General features: G+C 43.7%; 1 protein-coding gene across 1 annotated transcript; it reads right to left on the bottom strand.

Moving 5' to 3' along the window:
* Nucleotides 1–2,528: 2,528 nt before the first annotated feature.
* Nucleotides 2,529–19,994, bottom strand: LOC112837739 (nuclear body protein SP140-like protein). Its single transcript, XM_073877473.1, has 7 exons — nt 19,964–19,994; nt 9,884–10,040; nt 9,154–9,322; nt 6,854–6,937; nt 5,400–5,477; nt 3,929–4,078; nt 2,529–3,290 (listed from the first exon to the last, which is right to left on the bottom strand). Exons 2-7 carry the CDS (start codon nt 10,037–10,039, stop codon nt 3,145–3,147), a joined length of 783 nt encoding a protein of 260 aa, XP_073733574.1. The 5' UTR covers nt 10,040; nt 19,964–19,994; the 3' UTR covers nt 2,529–3,144.
* Nucleotides 19,995–20,320: the final 326 nt, after the last annotated feature.

Raw genomic sequence — 20,320 nt, 5'->3', positions numbered from 1 at the left:
CATGAACAGCTAATCAAAACGCTCTCATTTTATGAACATATTTCTACAACATCAAAATATGAGCACATCTATTCAATCAACAGTGCTCATACTATTAAATATGATTTATAATGATTCCTTATGTCTTTGCACACATAGTAGGAAAAGAAAATGCAGAGAATGGGATTTTAATTCACTGTTTCATTTTCATGTGTTTGGTCCTCAGAATAAAATGCATCAGGAAAAAGTAGCTCTGAATTCAGATTCCTAGCATCCTCAAACCCAAGACTTGTACACCATATCTGACACAATTCTTGGGGGTGAGCTAGAAGCTTCCTGGTTCTCTTTTCCAACGTTTGTTTTCATATAGTTGTCACTGATGTTCTCTGAATAAATGAATGAATTTCCTTGTTAATTGCAGTGTGTGTGATCCACCAACATAGAATTCAAGGAAGAGAGGTTTATAAAGTTGGCCAGGAAAGGCATGCTGGCTGAAATAAGTTTCCTAAATTAGAGCCCAAACTTGTTAATAAGGCAATAAACCCACAATCTTTGGCATTATCTTTCCTACCAAACAAATCATATGCATCTCTACTGGACAAAAATCTGTAAGTTAACATGTAATTGGGACATGTAACCCTTTGCTTTATTGCCTTATTGCCAAGTGTGGATAATTTTTCTTCATCGCCTGGTTGACCTTAATCTGCCACTCAGGGAGAATATTACAATACATTTGATTAACAACTTATAACTTATAGAGGCTTGGACAATTAATAGGCTGGTAACCTTAGGGGTAAACTGCAGAACTAATACACTGTTATAACTTTCTAGACTGGTAGAAAAGTTAACTGCAACGGTGGTATTCTTTTATTCTTCTATGGAAAGTTAACCAGTTGTATATCTAATTTAGCAATCTTAGTTGAACATTCCTTTTTCCCAACTATATGACTCTCCGTTCCTTAAAGCTCCAGAGTCCCTTTGAATCCTACTGATAATTCCAGGTGGTGACCTTGAGGCTCCTGGTCTCCTCTGCAGCCCTCCCTTCCACGCACTGCTGCTCTCTCTACAGAGCAATCAGACTGCTAGTGTGCGGCCAAGAAGCCAACAGAGAAGGAAAGTCCTTAGGAAAACTATGAAAGACCAGGGAAGGTCATGAAACTCCCGGCACTCCGGTCTGTTCTTTGAATTCAACACAGCCCCTTGGCTAGCACTGTTTTTAGCTGCCATCACCAGGAGCTGAGAAAATTGGGCAGTTGGGCAGTTTTTCTGTATCTTGCTCTAGCTTTCCTGACACCTCTCTTTTCTACTTCCTATCCTTCCAACTAATCCCTACACACTTCCTCTGCCTCTGTTGCTTGCCCAGGGCAACACTGGAAGATGGATCCCAGAGAGTATGTGGATCAGAGCCCTCTCCCCTCCTCCCTGCTTGCCCCAAGTCTCACTCGACCCCCTTGCCAGCCCAGAACCTGTTGGCATTGTTTCCATGAATAATAAATAGACTTCTAGTGCTCAGGACATTACACGTTGGTTAAATGGTGGGAACGCCCTAAAAAAATAAATTCAATTTTATTACTTACGAAAAATATAGCAAACAATTAAAATGAATCTTTTGTTGGGAAAAAATGTGCATTTTAACAAATAACAAAGTTATTTGTTATTACACCTAGTGCATATTTTCAAATTAGTTTTGTTCATAAAATTCATGAAAGAGAAACAGTAACTGCTTGATAAAAGTTATAAATCCTGTAACAACTAACACTGGCAGATGTGTCTGATTGGTTTTCTTCCCTTTCTTCCTTCTGAAGGAAACACATCTGCTGAATTGAGATCTGAGCATCCAGGACAATGGTCGTGGCTCTGCCTTTAATCCTCCATATGATTTGGGGAAAGACTCTTAAACAGTTATGGGCTAGAGTTTTCTCATCTACAAAACAAGGATAAGGGTAATAGTTATTCTGCCTACTCCTTACTGATGTTTTCAAATTATGAGATAATATTTCCCAAATTATTTTTGGAAAAGTTTGTATATAAGCTAATGGCATGATGGAGAACACCTGTCAAAAAGACTTATTTGAGCTTTTTGGGTCTTTCCAAGTTTCCAATAACAATATATGTATCAAAGCAATCAAAAATTACTTACCTTTTTTGGTGATCTACAGATGATAGAGGTCAGTTAAGGCAGAAATCAATACCTACATTGAAGACATCAGTATGAATAGGTGTGTGGGCCTTTTTCTGACACCAACTGTGTGGTGTCTTTTCCAATGATAAATAGGTCATTCCAACACCAATCAATTCTCCAGCTCTTCAACATCAACTGGGTGTTGAACAATTCAATTCGGTTCTGACACTAACTGCCCAGAGTTAGCCCAGACCACACAGGGCAAAGGCTCAGTCCCACATGACTGACCCCACTTCAGACACCAGCTACAAATGGGGTGTCTCCAAGCTACCCATGTTTCTGCCCAGCCAATTATAAACTTGGGGGTGCCCATGATGCCCCCTTAGGTCCAATAATTTGCTAGAATGACTCACAGAACTCAGGAAAGTGCTCTACTTATGATTACAGTTTTATTATAAAGAATACAACTCAAGAACAGCCAAATGGAAGAGATGGATAAGGCGAGGTATGGGGGTGGGGTGTGCCAGGGTTTCCACACCTTCTCCAGCATGCAACCCTCCCAGCACATCAATGTATTTACCAAGTCAGGGGCTGCCAACCCCATTGTTCAGAGGTTTTTACCAAGGTTTCATTGTGTAAGCGTAATTGGTTAAATCATGGGCCATTGGTGATTGAACTTCATCTCCCACCTGTTTTTTCTCCACAGAGGTCGAGTTCTAACCCTCTAATTGTCATAGGGACACTCTTACCACTGGGAAAATTCCAAGGGTTTGGGGAGCTCTGTGCCAGGAACTGGGGACAAAGACAAATACCTATTTTTTTTTTTTATGCCACAAGAGGCATGATCATGTGAAAGGAAAAAACAAACAAACAGAAATATGGTAGTTTGTTTCTACTCTAACCTTTATATATCAACACACATATTTAGTGACTAGGACCTTGTCTCCCACATTTCCCAAAATGGCGCATGAGGTAAATACAGAGAATATGTCCGCAGTGTTGACAGGACCACTGGCTGTAGAGCACACTCAAAGTACAACGCGTCAGGAAGCAGGGGCTCTGAATTCAGACACCTGATGGTCCGCGGCCGAAAGCTCGCCATCCTCACCCTCCTCCTCCAGCCCTCGTCCTTGTGCTGAGCTCAGAGCTGCTGGGGGCTCTTCCTCCTCACTGGATTCACTGCTGATTACTGCACAGAGAAACAAAACCCCTTAGGGATCTCAATGTGGGGCCAAGGAACCAGCAGGAAACCCCATCATAAGGAGACACCAGCAAAGCCCTGGCTGCTGGGCCAGCTCTAGGCAGGAATGTCCCTGCTCCAGATGGTCTTCTCATGGAATCTGGGGGCCTGCAGGTTAATGGTGCTCCCGTCACTCTCCCTGGATGCTTTGTAAGGACAGGTGACCCCAGCGGCCAGCTCTGATCATCTTGCTCTCCATTTTCTGACCACTCCCTCTCTTCTTCGACTTGCAGATGCCTCTTCCCATTTCCCCACCTCTGCTTCTCTTTCTTGCAGCTCATACCTCCTCCTTCTGCTCTCAGCTCAACACATTCTCTTTAGCACTCTCCGTTTCTGCCTCTTCTAGCCTGACGCATCTTTGTCCCCTCATCTCCTCTTGCCATCTTGCTCTATGCATCTCTTTAGTGCCCCCTTTCAGTACCTTCCCACTTCACCCCCAACTCTTCTCTGCTAGGCAAGCGCTCCTTCACTGAGCACCAGAGGGTCTCCCTCTCCTGCATCCATCCCATCCTCCCTGGGCCGCCTCCTGACACCTTTGCTGCAACACACACGGTGTCACCACATCAGACTCCTTCCACCAGCCTTACTGATTATTTCAGGTACTTGGACATATGCTGTTCCTGCCGACTGGCCTTCTTGGTTAATTTTGAGGTGACAAGATGCAATTGTCTTCTGTATATCCACCAGCTGCCTGGCACAAGACTGTACTAGAAGTTCGTACCTGGAGAGCTCTGCCCCTGGAATATATAACAATCCAGAAAGAACCCTCAGCTGTCTCTTCTCTCCCCACTCCACCTGAGAGGGTTCCCCCCCCCACCCCGTATTTGCCTCTTGCCTGCTCGCCTCCTGCCTCTCTCTGTGTCAGGACCTCAATGTCCTCTTTCCAGCTCTCCAGGGTCTTCCTCTTTACCCTGAAATCTACCTTTTTGTTTTTCCTCTTTTCTCTTAACCTGCTACTCTCATTCACTCACTGGAAATCATCTTGGCTGAATTCTGTGTTTATTCTTGTGTCCTTTTCAAAGGTGGCTTAGTGCATGTGCACATAAATACACTTCTTAGAACTGTTTTCCTAGAACCTTCCGTACAAATACATCAGTAATGTAACGTTTGCCAACATATGGGTACAGCATTCAGAGTTCTGAAAATTTACCGTTAGCAGGGACAACTGCCTGCGGCAGAAGCTGCTGTGCTGTGACCTGCCCTTGACGCTAAACATCCCACCGCGTCTCCTCTCTCCCTCCAGCAACATTCTATTCCCTCCCACTGAACGCTCTGTCTTCAGGGTTTTGTTTTGTCCTTCCCCTACCTCGTCTTTTATCAGCATTTGCTTGGTCCCCTGTTTCTCTCTCCGTATGATCTTTGTCACTATCCCTGGTGTAAATTGTTCTCCTCTGTCTCTGTTTCTGTCGGGCTTGCCTGGACCCTCTGCCTGCCTCTAGGCTCCCGGTACTTGTCACGCACGTTGTCCTCATCTCAAATGTGGCATCCCTCATCACTCCAAGTCTCTCACTGGGTTTTGACCCATCCTCAAGGCCTCTTCCCCACCTCTACCTCTAGTATCTCCTCCAGTGATCCCACTTACTGGCAAATCTGACCATCCCGCCCATTATTTCCATGTTCCTGTGACACCTTCTGGCAAGTAGGATAAAGCTATCTCCCTGCCAAATGTCTACCAAATGGGAGAATTTGGGATCGCATGTCCATTTAGGTAAAACTGTGCTTGCTCCTATAACTCCCATTGGATGGCCCAATCCATCCACCTGTCTATACTTGTCCTCCAGGAAAGACTTCAGCTCCCCTTTCCCTCTTGCCTCCAGGTCAGGGCTAGGGTGAAGCACGCAAGAGGCCTAAGGAGCCTAATTTAAGGAGGCGCCTACACTTGGGTTCTCTTTAAATTTCACCCCCTAGGCCCTGCGGGTCTCACCCCACATGCGGGCCTCCCTCACACCTTGGAAAGGAGCCAGAGGCTGGGCTCGAGTGTAGGGCCTCTCCTCCCCCCCACATAATGAGCTATCCAGGAAACTGGTCATTTAAAACCTGGGATTCAGTCATAGTTACCTTGTCCATTGTCCAGCAGGCCACACACCTTCTCTGACTTCCTCTCCTTCATTCTTAAAACTTTGGATTCATCGGGCACTAAAGAGAGAGAAAAGGAAAGGAGAGACCAGAGCCAGTGACTACTAAGGAGTAGTTCGTAGACACTGAGCTCTGAGGTTGGAGACAAAGGTTAGCTGCTCCTTGTGCAGAAATACTCCTCCTGCTCCAAGTCTCCACCCAAAATGCAACCAAGCCCTGTTCTGCCTCTTTCCATCACCTTAGACCTAATTCCCTCTCTCTCTCCTGCCATTTTCCACCAGGATCCAACCTCCAGGCATTGCTGCTTCTATCCTAGGAAAATATTTCTGCATCCTGGATTCCATTGTCTTCCATGTCCTTGTGTTTCCATCTCTCTTCCCTCCAGCCACCCTCTCTGCTCAGTCCCTGCTGCCTCCACCTTCCTGCCCAGCTCTCTTCCTCTACATCTTCCCACCTTCCACGTCAGGCTCCATTCCTCTTCTCTCCGACTTTCTGATTTCCTCCACTCAACACACAGAAATGAAAAGATACACTTTTTAGTTATACCAGTGGCTCCTGGCCGTGGGAGGTGGGGGGTGGGGAGTGAAATGGGGTTGCCTTTTGAGGTGATCGATACGTTTTGAAAGTAGATAGAGGTGATAGTTGCACAACATTGTGAATGCACCAAATATCACTAAATTGTTTAAAGTGGTTAATTTTATGTTATGTGAATTTTACCTCCATTAAGACACACACAAACAGGCTCTGAGTTCAGAATGCCTGGGTTCACCCTTGCTCATCTGACCCCAGGCCAACTACACACACGCTGTCTCCAGATTTCAGTTTCCTTACCTGCAAAATGGGCATAAAAGCAACGGCAGCCTGAGCACTAAACTTACAACTGCCCCTGCAAATGTTCAACCAGTGAGATGTTAATAATGCAGCTATTTCTACTGTGTCTTGCAACCCTTTCTTCCCTGTCTTTCATTTCCCTCCCTCTCTCTCTAAGTACCCACATCCTCCCTTCCATCTTTCTACCACTTCCTCTTTTCTCTCTGTGTGTGACTGGTTTTCTCCTTGAATGTCTGGGCTCTTGAACAACATCCCCCACCTTGAAATCAGTCCCTTCCGCCATCATCAAGGATCTCCTCTTGATATTGATCATGGGCCCAGAGTTCTTAGCCCTTAGTTGCTTCACACTGAAGGTCACCTCTGGAAACTCATAATTCACATTTAGATTCTTATTCCAGCCTCCAGGTTATTGGGCAGAAAGTCTCTCTTTGCCACCTTTTGTCTTGGATTCAAACAGAGTCATGTCATTTTGGAATCAATACAAAGTCACACACATCCGTCTGCCCCATGTCCTCTTGGATTCCCTCTCCAGCATCACAGTTGAACTTTCTGAGTTCTGACCTCTTTGTAACCAGGAAGCAAAGTTTGTTTTCTATCATAATTACCTTGTTCACAGCTTGGCCCAGTGTTGGGTGTCTTTTGTGTCTCTTTGCTATCACTTTTCTGGGGAAAATACTTGTCTTCAATTACTGAACAGAGAAAAATATTAATTAGTGGTTGCAAGCAAACAATCAGGGACACCACCTCCTAGTTACACATCTGGACCGCCCAAGAATCCAGGTACTTAGTGGGGACTTCGGGACCCTGTGTCAGTTCATCTCAGTGGCTCCTAACTTGCTGTCATTTGTTCCTTTCCCTGGGACATCGAAGAGAAAAACATGCGCACGCAAATCTTATAGGCAACGAGCGTGGGAATTCTTCGGGACAAGAGCTAGGCTCACAGAGAGATCCATGGGTATGAAAGAGAAAGCCCATCTGCTCTAAAGATGCTGCTAGACCAGAGGAGGGTTGGGGCAGGGAGGGTGAGCGCTTCCCAAAGAGACAAAGCAGAGGACACCTGGAGGAACAAGACTGACCTCCCAGGGGCCCAGATCCCAGGAACAACGGAAGGACACTCTGCAGCTCTGAGCAGGGAGCACAGATAGCTGTGCTGGAGGACCACCCCACAGGCCTGCCTCAGGGGTGGGGAGGCCCCCAGTCAGGGGAGGGAGGAATACCAGCCCAGCGCCCCTGCCTGTAGGTGACCCAGCACACACGGGAGGAAGGAAATAAACCATGAAACCTGGAGGGGTGGGGAGGTGGTGTCTGTGGGGAGTCCAGGGAGGAGGGGACACCATGGAGGTAGGGAACCTGCTGCTCCAGGGCCCATGGAGGGAGCTCCTCCTGGGGCTGGGCCCGCAGGGGTGAGTTGCACGGGACCTGGCCTCAGACCCTGGCAAAACCAGGTGGAAGATACAAGGAGAACAAAGGAAAAAGTGAAGGGGGCCTGTGTGTGTATGTGGTCCCATGGGGGCTCAGGGGGCTCTGAGCATGGGATGAAGGTAGGCACTGAGCAGCAGGAGAGGGTGTGCACCCCAGACCACAGCCCCTAGATTCTTGGCTTTGGGTCACTGACCCACAGCTCCCATGGACAACAGTGTCTGGGAGGCAACAGCTGCCATCTCCCCAGGGGCAGGTGGGCGGCAGTGAGTGTAGGTGCAGGTCACCCCAGCTCAGGGAGCCCCGGAACCTAACACAGGTGATGTGGACACTGAACCTGGAAGGGGGATTCGCTGCAGTCCATGGAGAGAATTAGAGCCCCTGAGGTGTGGGCAGGACAGGTAACCGCCATTCCCTCTGTTCCCATGGCCCGGGACATCCTGGTTACAAATATATTGACCTAAGGTACGTAAATTTATCTCAATGAAGCTTTTTAAAAATCATTGACTTGAAATTTGTGCCCAGATATTTGATTCTCTCTATTCCTTTCTTTAACGCAGGTATTAGTATAGAAATTATATTGCTCAGGGATGCCTGTGTGGCTCAGTGGGTCGAGTGTCTCACTCTGGGTTTCCGCTCAGGTCGTGATCTCGTGGTGGGATCAAGCCCAGCAGCGGGCTCCTCACTCAGCACAGAGTCTGCTTGAGTTTCTCTCTCCCTCTCCCTCTACTCCTCCCCCCTGCACACTCTCTCTTTCTCTCTCTAAAATAAATAAATCTTTAAAAAAAAAAGAAATTATATTGTTCTTATTTTAATCATTGTACTATTTTCACAAATTCATGCACTCCCTACTTTATTTTCGCTTCTTTTGACTTTTCCCTTGCTTAAGAATTGGTGTGACTTCCCTGTTTTTATGAAAATAAAATTCCAGCTCCTCAGTTGAGGGTGTCAGAAGTGCACAATTTGTCTGTGATCATCACATCAGAATCAGCCTTCCTTACTCTCATGCCTTTCCACACGCTGGCCCTCCTTCTAGGCTGGCGGGGGGTGGTGGCGGTGGGGGCTCTTGTGACTTCTCGATTTTTTGTTTGGAGAGCTAACTTTTTGTCAGACTGTCTCAGATAAGGTTTTCTGTGGGAATCAGTGACAATCTGGTCATCTTAGAAAAATGTCACAACCTGTCCAGGAACCCTTCCTCTTTATCAGGCACATGTGACACAGAATAAATCACACATTTCCAGAAGAAGAAAAAGGGCTGTAATTAAACCTACATGAGGCCCTAGCAGAGTAATCATCTGACTGATGATTTTGATGATGAGACCAGAGAACATATTGGTTTTTATTAACAGTGACTCATTCACACTGACAAGCACAGGTCCTGGGACAGGATAAACATTTCATGAATAGTTGTTAAACCACGAAATGAGTGAATGGATAAATGAGAAGCAGACCTGGACCCCAAAAGGGAGGGGAGGGTACTGATTACCATTTTCGAAGAGTCTATGAACAGGAATTAAATCGGGATACTCCTTCAGATGAACCCTGCTGAACAGGACTTGTAGGAGTGACCTATCAAAAGTCTTCTCAAGGTAGCAGAGAATATTATATACCACTTTCTCTACCGGAACCAAGTTTCTATGGGCTTCTTGAGAATCCTTTTAAAAAAAAAAAAAAGTGCAGTAGGAAAAGAATCTAAAATAATAGTTTCAAAGTTAATCACTAGGAAGTGACCACATAGAACATTCATTCCACTTTCCCAGTGTAGATAGACTTACAGAACAAATTGATTTAAAATAGCACAAAATCCCTGGGGATTTCATTTGACATAGTGGATTTTATAATGGAATACTGCCTCAATTCTCTTAATTATTTTAATTTTATTTAGTTTTGTTATATTGTATAAATTGCTATAGGTTTTATATAAAAAGAAGCTATCAGTTTCAATTCAGCCATATCCCTGTTCCCATCCACCTTACTGCAACATGTCCCACAGAAGACAGGGGCTTCAATTAAGACAGAAGCATCATTAGCAATGACTGCCTGTCCTGTCACCCTCAACCTTATAGGAGGATTAACTCACTTAAAACGGTCTTTCCATGAAAAGTATAGAAAGGCCACCAGCCAGTTAGCGATACACTAAATTCTGAATCCAGGTTGCCACACATAATTAGTGTGGGCCTGGGTTATCACGGGAGGATATGATAAATTTCACGTACTTTATAGATTTTTTCCGTGATAAAGGAGCGGTCCCTGAGGCTTTCAAGGAAAGGAAATGGCTTTGTTATTGCGTTTGCTATCTCCACCTTATTTTGCTTGAAGTGATTCAAAAGAGCCTCATGAGAAATCTTCTCGTTCTGGACCATTGAAAACATCCTAAAGAAAAAAATACGACAAGAGAATGAACATCGAGATCGAAAGATGCCCTTCCCAACCAACAAAAGCAAACAAAAACCAAGCAAACAGAAAAGTCTAGGCCCAGATGCTCCCTTTGTGAGTTCTTTAAAACATACATTTAAAGGAAGCTATTACCAATCTTACATAGATCCTGTCAGTGAAAAAGAAAACAGGAACACAGTCCAACTTGCTAGAGTAGGACTCATAATCTTGATACAAAAAACCTGAGAAAGACACTACAAAAATGAAAGCACAGGTCACTATCTCTCATGGACACAGATGGAAAAATATATCCCTGCAGAACATTAGCAAATCAAATCCAGCAACAGATAAAAAAGATAATACATCATGACTAAGCAGGACTTAATGTGGGAATGGAAGAATTCTTTAACGTTTAAAACTCAAGGAGTGTGTATCACCACTTTGACAAATTAAAGAAGAAAACCATATAATACATTCAATAGACCCAGAAAAAGCACTTGATAAAATTCAACGTCTTTTCATTTTTTTAACTCTCAGAAAGCTAAAAGAAGAAAGTAACGTTCTTAATCTAATAAAGGGTATACACCATAAGAAATCCAAAAAGTTAAAAACCAACAACTATGTCTAACATCATACTGAAAGGTGAAATATTAAGTACTTTCTCACTTAATTTGAGAATAAGATGAAATGTGCACTGTCACCATTTCTATTTAACATTTACTGGAAATTTTAGCCAATGCAATAAGGTGAGAAAATCAATTTTTAAACCTAATAGGGAAGAAATAGAACCACTATTATTTGCAGCTGATTGTGTACTCAGAAAATCTAAAAGAATGTATAGACAAATTTTGGAATGAATTAGTAATTGAACAAGGTAACTAGACTCAAGATCAATACGCAAAAATAAATTGTATTTCTATATACTTGCAGCAAACAAGTTGAAACACAAGTAGAAAACAGTATCATTTCTAAAAGCATTGAAAACCATCAATAATAAAGACAAAACCAACAAAAGATGTGTAAGTAACACTACACTGAAAATCACAAAACATTCGCTGAGAGAATTTAAAGAAAGCCAAAATAGGGGCACCTGGGTGGCTCAGTCGGTTAAGCGGCTGCCTTCGGCTCAGGTCATGATCCCAGGGTCCTGGGATCCAGCCCCGCATCGGGCTCCCTGCTCAGCAGGAAGCCTGCTTCTCCCTCTCCCACTCCCCGTGCTTGTGTTCCCTCTCTTGCTGTGTCTCTCTCTGTCAAATAAATAAATAAAATCTTAAAAAAAAAAAAGAAAGAAAGAAAGCCAAAATAAATGCAAAAGTATACCATGTTTATGGATTTGAAGACTAAATAGTGTTAAAATGTAAATTCTTCCCAATTAACCTACAGATCCAATATAATTTCAATAAAATGCAAGTAGAGGCAGACAATAGGCTTCCTCGCTCCAGTGCTCTGGACACTGCCACCATCAACACCGGCACCACCAATGCAAGAGAAGAAATGTCTTTGGACGCTTCTCTGTATGAGCATGTCCTAGAACCAGGGGAGGTCTCAGAATGATCGATCTCAAGGTTTACATCCATTGAAAGTCCTCTCATGGTGACAACCCGGCAACATGGCTCCGTGGCTGGTCTTCAAAGGGATGAGATGGAATTGAGATTGATGTTGTCCCCCATCGCTGAGCTCCCCATCATGGCCCTGCATAGCTTGGCCTTCCCCTACAACCAGACAGGCTTGAGGGGTGTCTTCAGAAGTTTTATGGATGGTCTCCAACCCCAGGGAGAACATAAGGTTCTGGAGCCTCCTGACCCTCAGGGACAGGGTGTCCCCAACCATGGCGAGAGTTGGTACTACCCATAGAGCTTGGGCTGGTGCTGGTGCTTGGCTGAGGACTCCACCTCCTGTAGTAACTGTGCAGCAGGTCGGCGCACGCTCGGGGTGGTGGGGGGACAGGGCTTGCTCCTCCCCCAACTACCACCCTGGAGGTGGCCTTTTTAACTGTTTTCTGATCCCCTTCTCATATTTGAACTCTGAGTGTCACTACTGAGGGACACTACTGAGGAGTCATACTACTTTTTTCTTGTTTTTGGTAAGAGAATGAATTCATTATAACTCTGGGGCTGTTACTGGTTAGCTGCCCCAACAAAACCTGCCTGGGCCCGCTCTGCTCCTGACCCCAGCTCACTCTGTGGTGGCCTGTTCCAGAGAAGGAGCCTTCCTTTCATCCATCACTTATAGGGGGGGAATCAAGAGGAATGCTGGTCATAACCTCCCTGTCTGTGATGTTCGCGTCAAAGAGAAAATCTGCTGGAATAGATTTCTGAGGAGTAGAGAGAGCTCAATAAAATGCTGGTTTCAAGTAAGCTTGTTGTGGAAATTGACAAAGTGATTTTAAAACATAAATGGAAATGCCAAAGGCCAAGCTTAGCCAAGATAAGCTTGAAAAAGAATAACAATGTTTAACTTGCTCTAAAGTTACAGTAATTAAGACAATGCAATATGGGCACAAAGATTTTTTCCATTTACACTCTGCCATCATTCGACAAAGTATTTAAAATGTCTTTATTTTTGTAAACAATCTTTTTTTAAGATTTTATTTATTTGTTTATTTATTTATTTGAGAGGGAGAGCAAGCTCCAGTGGGGTGAGGGGCAGAGGGAGAAGCAGACTCCCCGCGGAGCGGGGAGCCCGATGCGGGACTCGAACCCGGGACCCCGGGATCATGACCTGAGCCGAAGGCTGATGCTTAACTGACTAAGCCACCCAGGCGCCCTAAAGTGTCTTTAAAATACTTAAAATGCATAAGTAGACGTTAAATGTAAACTGGAATGAAAATAAAAAGAGACAGGGGGCAGGACATAAAACTAGGGTCTGAGAGATTTGGTGGGACCATGGCTCTGAGGCTGTGGTCGGTAGACCCCACACTGAGAAACACACATCTCTTTGGTCTTCAGGTTATTCAAGCTGGGAATGGGTGGACAGTCAGTATTACCTGTCTCCACTTGTATTTGCCTTTATCTTCGTTGGAACTCCAGCCAAATTCAAAGAGCGAAGGTGAAGCTTATCTCAAGCCCCATCTTCCCTCCTCCATTAATGGAACCATGTGCCATGTGCCATGTGCCATGAAGAGGGCTGACTATGGTGGTGAGCTGCAGAGCACTGATTGTGGCTTTAGTCATAACAATGTGGTGGATTTATTAGCAGACAGATAATAAGGAATGAGGGTTCATAAGCTATAGGAGAGATATCAATTCTCGGTTGAGGTAAAGGAAATCTCAGTAGAATTCATACAAGCCTACATGTTAAGGAGATGGACAGATCTATGTTGGGAGTACTCAGCTCAAAGAAAGAGGACATTCAGATTGGCTCCCCAAAACTCCTCTGCTCCAGACCACCCGTCCACACCAGTGGTGGTAATCCATTCCTCTACCTTTCCAGTCACCGGTTCATGGATGGTCAGGACTAAGCCAGTGTGGACCGATGAGTTGCTAGAAGTTTGCCTACAGCTTTTGTCTAAAACCAACCAGTCTTTTGCTCCACTTGGCTCTAAACAAGGCAGGATGTCACCCAGCTGCCACTGGCAACCATCTTATAACCACGAGAGGAACCAACAGCTGTGGGTTGGAGCTGGTGCTGAGGCATCAGAGCAGAAAGATGACAAGTACCCAGATGACTGATGGCATCATTGGGCCACTGAATCAACTAACCCTGAAACCTGTGTCCCACGGCTAGGTTTCCCATTACAAATGTCTTCTCACTTCCAAGCCAATTTGAGTCAAGGTATCTGCTGACTTGTAATGGAAAGTATCTTCACTTTTAAAATCCTGGAAATCTAGTATGTGAAGAAAAAAGGCTTATGAAATCAAAAGAAATCTGTTTAAGAACAAGGTTTTGGCCTAGTAGTCAAGATGTGAAGGGTAGAAAAGATAGAAGATGCTCTGCTCTCAGGAACAGCATAGACCACACGTAGAAGACCAGGAAGAACCTAAGAAGCAGGTTGAGCTTCGAAAGATCCAGCTGGAACTTGAAGGAAGTGTGTAATACTGGAGGCCTTTTCACGACGTGGGACATTTCCACTCCCCCGGGGACAGCTCAGATTATCCCAAGCCTGGACCAGTCAGCAGCAGAGGAAGATTTGGGCCAGCAGAGATGTTGGTCCCTACTGGACCACGGAGGTAACCATTTTTGTCAGCTTCACCAAGAGCAGCATTAGTGCAGGGTTTCCTGTTGCGGGATGAGTCTGAGCTGAGCCAAAGGTTTTATTACCCAGAGCAGGAGGCAGAATTCAAGGTAGGGGGCAGCAGCAAGAGTAGCGGCCACTTAGCTGTGGAATAGAGTCTGGGCTTCCTCTGGGGGATGAGAATTGGAAGCAAAGGGCAGGAAGGGAAATTTGGGTGGGGACATTCATTCCCAGTTCCCAGTGTCTCCTTCCAGGAGAGGGACATCAGTCAGCCTGACACTCCTGGTTTCTTGTTGTATCCTCCTCCCTCCCATGAGAGGTAAGCTCTTAGATGTTTCTGGAGAAGAAGCACAGCCTATAAGGTATGGGCTCTGCCTGCCTGTCTCTCTGGAGCCAGCCCAGGGGCAGAAAGGAGGCCCCTAAGCTGGTGCTCCAGGTGTAGGCGTTGTGAGAGCAGGCCCTGCCTGCCAGCGGTGAGGTCCCTAATCATGGTGCCCAGTTTGAGAAAACTCATTGCTGTGACACATCTCCCAATCTAGGTTTGATTCATAACAAAGCTGATGTTATGATCTCCGACTACCTGACTTCTCTCTCTCTTCAGTGGCTTTTGAAATGTAGCATGTAAAAGGCGTTATTATCGGATCCCCTTAAATCCCCCACAGAAACCAAGGGAAACACATAGCATTAGCCTTTGCTTGGAGATGGACCTGGACAGGTCCAACACTGACTCACCATTGTGTGCCAGAACACAAGGTTCAAAGGGCAAGTAGAAATCCAGAGGTTTTAAATATCCAGCATGGATTCTGCATGGAAAAAGGGAGTCCCAAGAAACCTTGGGAACAGGGGTTACTCTCACTGGCAAGAAAACAAATGCCACTTTCTGAAAAAAAAAGAACCCATTCAGACATTCAGATTTCCCCCAGGATATGGGCAACAGAGCGCCACAATCGACCTTCAAGTGGGAACTATCCCCAGTTAAAATTAAGTTCTGCAATGGGCTCTCAACACGGACTGGTGGCTTTTCTTCCCTCTATAGTTTGATCTGTCTCTTCCCCACAACCCAGATTAGAAGTCTTTGCTAGAGTCTGTGGCCATAGAGTCCTGGGATCAGGGAATTGTCACAGATTATACATTACTAGCTTGGCTACAAATCAGCTTGTGCTGGGTTGGTTTTTCTTTTTTTTCCTTTGTGGGTTGGAACCAGACTTGTGATATTATTATTATTATTATTATTATTATTATTATTAATTATATTCTTATATTTACATAATTTATATTCGTATTCTTATTATTAATTCTTATTATTCTGGTTACCCTCTTGTCTCTTGGAATTAAGAGATGTGGGACACACAAGAGGCCAGAGGGTTGGACGCACCTAGGTCGGCAGTGCCAAGAGGAGCGCGGGCTGCTATGGCCAGAGCAGTGAGAGTCTGGACTGCACCCAGTCCTCTGCAGCTAAGTCTGAGCACAACAAGGACATCAGCCAGAGGGAATTTGGGGGCTGTAATTTCTGTGGGAGACTAGCCTAAAAACCAGGGGAGATTTCACTGTGGTTCTTTAATTTTACTTATGGGACTTAATAATGGGAGGGGATGTCAGGAAAGATAGCAAAATAGGAAATGCCAGAAACCTGTCTCTCCACTCAGACAGCAACCATACTAGCAGAAACCATCTGAAGTCACCACGTCGGCACTAGAGAGTGTACTTGAATGCTTGCAGCTTCCAGGATAAAGCCTGACCAGGAAAGTCTGGCTAAATTTGGCCAATTTCTGCCATTAGCACTACAGTAGCTATCCATCCCGCAGCCCTAAGCCCAGTAGAGGCCAGCTGTGCCCACATTTCTAGAGTGGTTTGTTGCAGCCATGGTGGCCAATAAGGAATCGGTCCTCCAAATATTAGGGTTCTGTGTCCTGATTGCTGATGAGAGCTCTTCATTGCTGAGGTGTAGGTACAGAAGCAGGCTGCCATTGGTGCACTCCCAGTGGCTGGGGTGGTTTACTGGAGACTTACAGGAGTTGCACCTGGTTTTTTGTTTGATTGGGTTTTTTTTTTCCTCTTTCTTCCCTTTTGGAAGCCAGACATTTATGATTCAGACCTTCAAAAGCAATCGTACACAGCAGAACTTAGAAAGCCCTGCGGGGCGCCAGGGTGGCTTGTTCAGTTAAGTGTGCACCGTTGCTCAGGTCATGATCCCAGGGTCCTGGGGTGGAGTCTTGCATCGGGCTCCCTGCTCAGCGGGGGTCTGCCTCTCCTTCTCCCTCTGTGTTCATACTCTCTCTCTCAAGTAAATAAATAAAATCTTTAAAAAAAAGAAAGGAAGGAAGGAAAAAGGAAAGAAAGAAAAAGAAAGAAAGAAAGAAAGAAAGAAAGAAAGAAAGAAAGAAAGAAAGAAAGAAAGAAAGAAAGAAGAAAGAAAGAAAGAAAGAAAAGAACAGAAAGCCACTGCACATCCGTCCAGGGACAGATGCAGGCTCAGAAAAGACCTGAGAAGACGCTAAGCTTTCTCTTCAGGCTGATCCACACCCAGAGTTATACATCAACAATTAAAAATATATATATTAAGGAAGCAATTCTATCTACATATCATCCAAAAGAAGTAAATACTTCAAAATAAATCTAACTAAGGAAGTGAAAGACTCCCATGGTATGCTAAAAACTACCAAACATTGCTGAAAGAAATTAAAGAAATCCTAAATAAATGGAAACAAATCCCATGTTCATGGATTGGAAGATTTTTTTTTTAAGATTTTCTTTACATATTTGACTGAGAGAGAGAGAGAGCACAAGCAGGGGGAGCGGCAGGCAGAGGGAGAAGCAGACTCCCTGCTGAGCAGGGAGCCCGATGTGGGACTCCATCCCAGGACCCTGGGATCATGATCTGAACCGAAGGCAGCCGCTTAACCGACTGAGCCAGGCACCCATGGATTGGAAGACTTAACCTTTTATGATGTCAAAACTATCCAAAGCAATCTTTCAGTTCATCACAATCCCTTAAAAAAAAAAATTCTAAAAGCCATTTCACAAAGATGGAAAAGCTGATTCTCAAATTTATATGGAATTGCGATTGACCCTGAATAGCCAAAACAATCTTGAAAAAGAATTAATTTGGAAGACTCACACGTTCCAACTTTGAAAGGCAGTACAAAGCTACAGTAATTGAAACATTATGGCACTGGCCTAAGGACAGACATATGGATCAGTAAAATAAAATAGACCAGAAATAAACCCTCACACATATGGTCACAGTTGATTTTCAGCAAGGGCACCATGACCATTCAATAAGGAAAGGATAGTCTTTTCAACAACAGATGCTGGGAAAACAGGACATCCACATGCAAAAAGCCCCAAATATGTAAAAATTAACTCAAAATAGATCAAAGACCCAACACTAAGGCAAAACTACAAAATTCTTAGAACAAAACATTGGGGAAAGTCTTCATAACACTGGATTTGGCAATTGTTTCATGGATATGACACCAAAAGCACAGACAACAAGAGGAAATAGATAAATTAGACTTCATCAAAATTAAGACCTTTTGTGCATCAAAATATATTATCAAGAAAATGAAAAGACAAACCCACAGCTAACATCATACTCAATAGTAAAAAGCTAAAAGCTTTTCCTCTAAGATCAGGAACAAGACAAGGATGACCACTCTTACCACTTTTATTCAACATAGTACAGGAAGCCCTAGCCACAACAATCAGACGAGAGAAAGAAATAAAAGGCATTCAAACTGGTACAGAAGCAGTAAAACTGTCATTATTTGCAGATGACATGACACTATATATGGAAAACCCTCGGGACTCTATCAAAAACTATTAGAACTAATAAATTCAGTAGAGTTGCAGGATACAAAATTACTATACAGAAATCTGTTGTGTTTCTATTCACTATAACAAACACAAAGAGGGAAACCATCAACAAAATGAAAAGGCAACTTACTGCATGGGAGAAGGTATTTGCAAATGATATATCCAATAAGAGGTTAATATCCAAAATACATAAAGAGCTCGTACAACTCAACACCAAAAAAAAAAAATCCAATTTAAAAACGGGCAGAGCACCTGAATAGACATTTTTCCAAAGGAGACATACAGACGGTCAATAGACACATGAAAAGATGCTCATCAGGGAAATGCAAATAAAAACTACAAAGAGATATCACCTCACATCTGTTAGAATGGTCAATATCAAAAAGACAAGAAAAGCTCATGCACTGCTGGTGGGAATATAAACTGGTGCAGCCACTATGGAAAAACAATATAGAGGTTTCTCAAACAATTAAAAATAGAAATACCATATGATCCAGCAATTCCACTTCTGGATATTTACCTGAAGAAAACAAAAGCACTAGTTCAAGAAGATATATGCGCCCTTATGTTCATTGCAGCATTATTTACAGCTGCCAAGATATGGAAGCAACCTAAGTGTCCGTCAATAAATGGATGGATAAAGAAGATGTGGTATATATATATATACACATATATATATATGAATACACACACACACAATGGAATATTACTCAGCCATAAAAAAGAAGGAAATCTTTGCCATTTTCAGCAACATGGATGGGCCTAGAGGGTATTACATTGAGTCAAGTAAGTCAGACGGAAAAATAAGTACCATATGATTTCACTTATATGTGGAACCTAAAAAACAAAAAAAAACAAAGCTGTCTTCCACAGCGGCTGGACCACCTTACAAAAACAAATGAACGAGCAAAACAAAACAGAAACAGACTCATAAATACAGGAAACAAACTGGTGGTCACCAGAGGGGAAGTGTGGGGGGGGGTGAGCAAAATAGGGGAAGGGGATTAAGAAGTAAAAATTTCCTGTTATAAAATAACTAAGTCATGAGGATGAAAAGTACAGCATAGAGAATATAGACAATAATATAATAACTTTGTAAAGTGACAGATGGGAGCTACACTTAACCATGGTGAGCATTCATAATCTATAAAAATGTCAAATCACTATGTTGTACACCTGAAACTAATATAGTATTGTATGTCAACTATAATTAAAAAATAAATACTTTTTAAATAATGAAAAAGAAAACGAAAAGACAACCATAGAGTGGGAAAAAATGTTTTCAAATCATGTATCTGGGAAGGGATTCATACTCAGTATATAAAGAACTTCTGAAGCTTAACAACAACAAAACACCACAAATACGTCGATGCAACATGAGCAAACAAGTAAATATGTCTCCAAGGAAAATATATAAATGATCCATAAGCCCATGAAAAGATGCTCAACATCATTAATCCTTATGAAAATGTAAATCAAAACCACATGGAGATACCACTTCATACCTACTAGGATGGCTGTAATAAACATTTTTAAACGAAAGAAAACCCACACACAGACAATAACAAGTATTGGTGAGGATGTGGAGAGATTGGAACCCTGGAGCACTGCTGATGGAAATGTAAAGTGGTCCAGACACTGTGGAAAACAGCTTAGAGGCTCAAAGAATCGAAGGTAGAAAACCACTTGACCCAGCAATTCCACTCCTAAAGTGAGGCTCCTCCGAGCCAAGCAATGGGCAGGGGTATCTGAAGTTGCGGATACTAGTTCATTCTTTTGACCCAGTTAGTAAATAACCACTGTTCCGAGCCCCTTCAAGGGCCCTCCTCCACCACCTGCTGCCCTAGCCAGCCCACCTCTCCCTAACTCCCTGCCCACCAAGACCTCGTAAATCAGGGACCTGATGCCAATGGGTCCTTCAGCAACGTACTCCAGCCTTCCGGGGCGATTGTTCTCATCAGGAGGTACAGAGCAAAATGAAAGCAAAGAAACTACTGTGGGGTTTTATTCTAATTTTAGCAGGCGAAAGTTCATTTTAAATTTGCATTCCAGCTCCCCACCCCTTCCTTTCTGTACCCTTTCTGCTCTCCAAATTCTCTAGAAAAATCTACACTGCCCTCTCGTGGCAGAATCTTGCTATTGCACGTCCCCTTAAGCACTATCTTGTACTCTTTGCTCTGAATTCATCCTGTTGTCCATCCTGGAAAAATAGAACTCTCTTCTCAACCTCTAACCAAATAGCTCAATATCAGGGCTAGAAGTGCCATTATGTCCTTCTAGGTAAGAA

Source organism: Callorhinus ursinus, unplaced genomic scaffold (genome assembly GCF_003265705.2).
Source record: "Callorhinus ursinus isolate GAN/ISIS: 27379988/994484 unplaced genomic scaffold, GSC_fseal_2.0 scaffold2, whole genome shotgun sequence".
NCBI classification, from domain to species: Eukaryota; Metazoa; Chordata; class Mammalia; order Carnivora; family Otariidae; genus Callorhinus; species Callorhinus ursinus.
The sequence above is the reverse complement of the archived record's forward strand: the minus strand, read 5'-3'. Positions and strand labels throughout refer to the sequence as shown.

Excerpts from the sequence above, each read along its gene's own strand:
- LOC112837739 (XM_073877473.1), bottom strand. The coding sequence starts at position 10,039 with ATGTTTTCAATGGTCCAGAACGAGAAGATTTCTCATGAGGCTCTTTTG. Across the intron at positions 4,079-5,399 it reads CCTGCTGGACAATGGACAAG|GGGCAGAGCTCTCCAGGTAC; the intron begins GTAACTATGACT and ends TATATATTCCAG. Across the intron at positions 3,291-3,928 it reads CCAAGTACCTGAAATAATCA|TAATCAGCAGTGAATCCAGT; the intron begins GTAAGGCTGGTG and ends TTCTCTGTGCAG.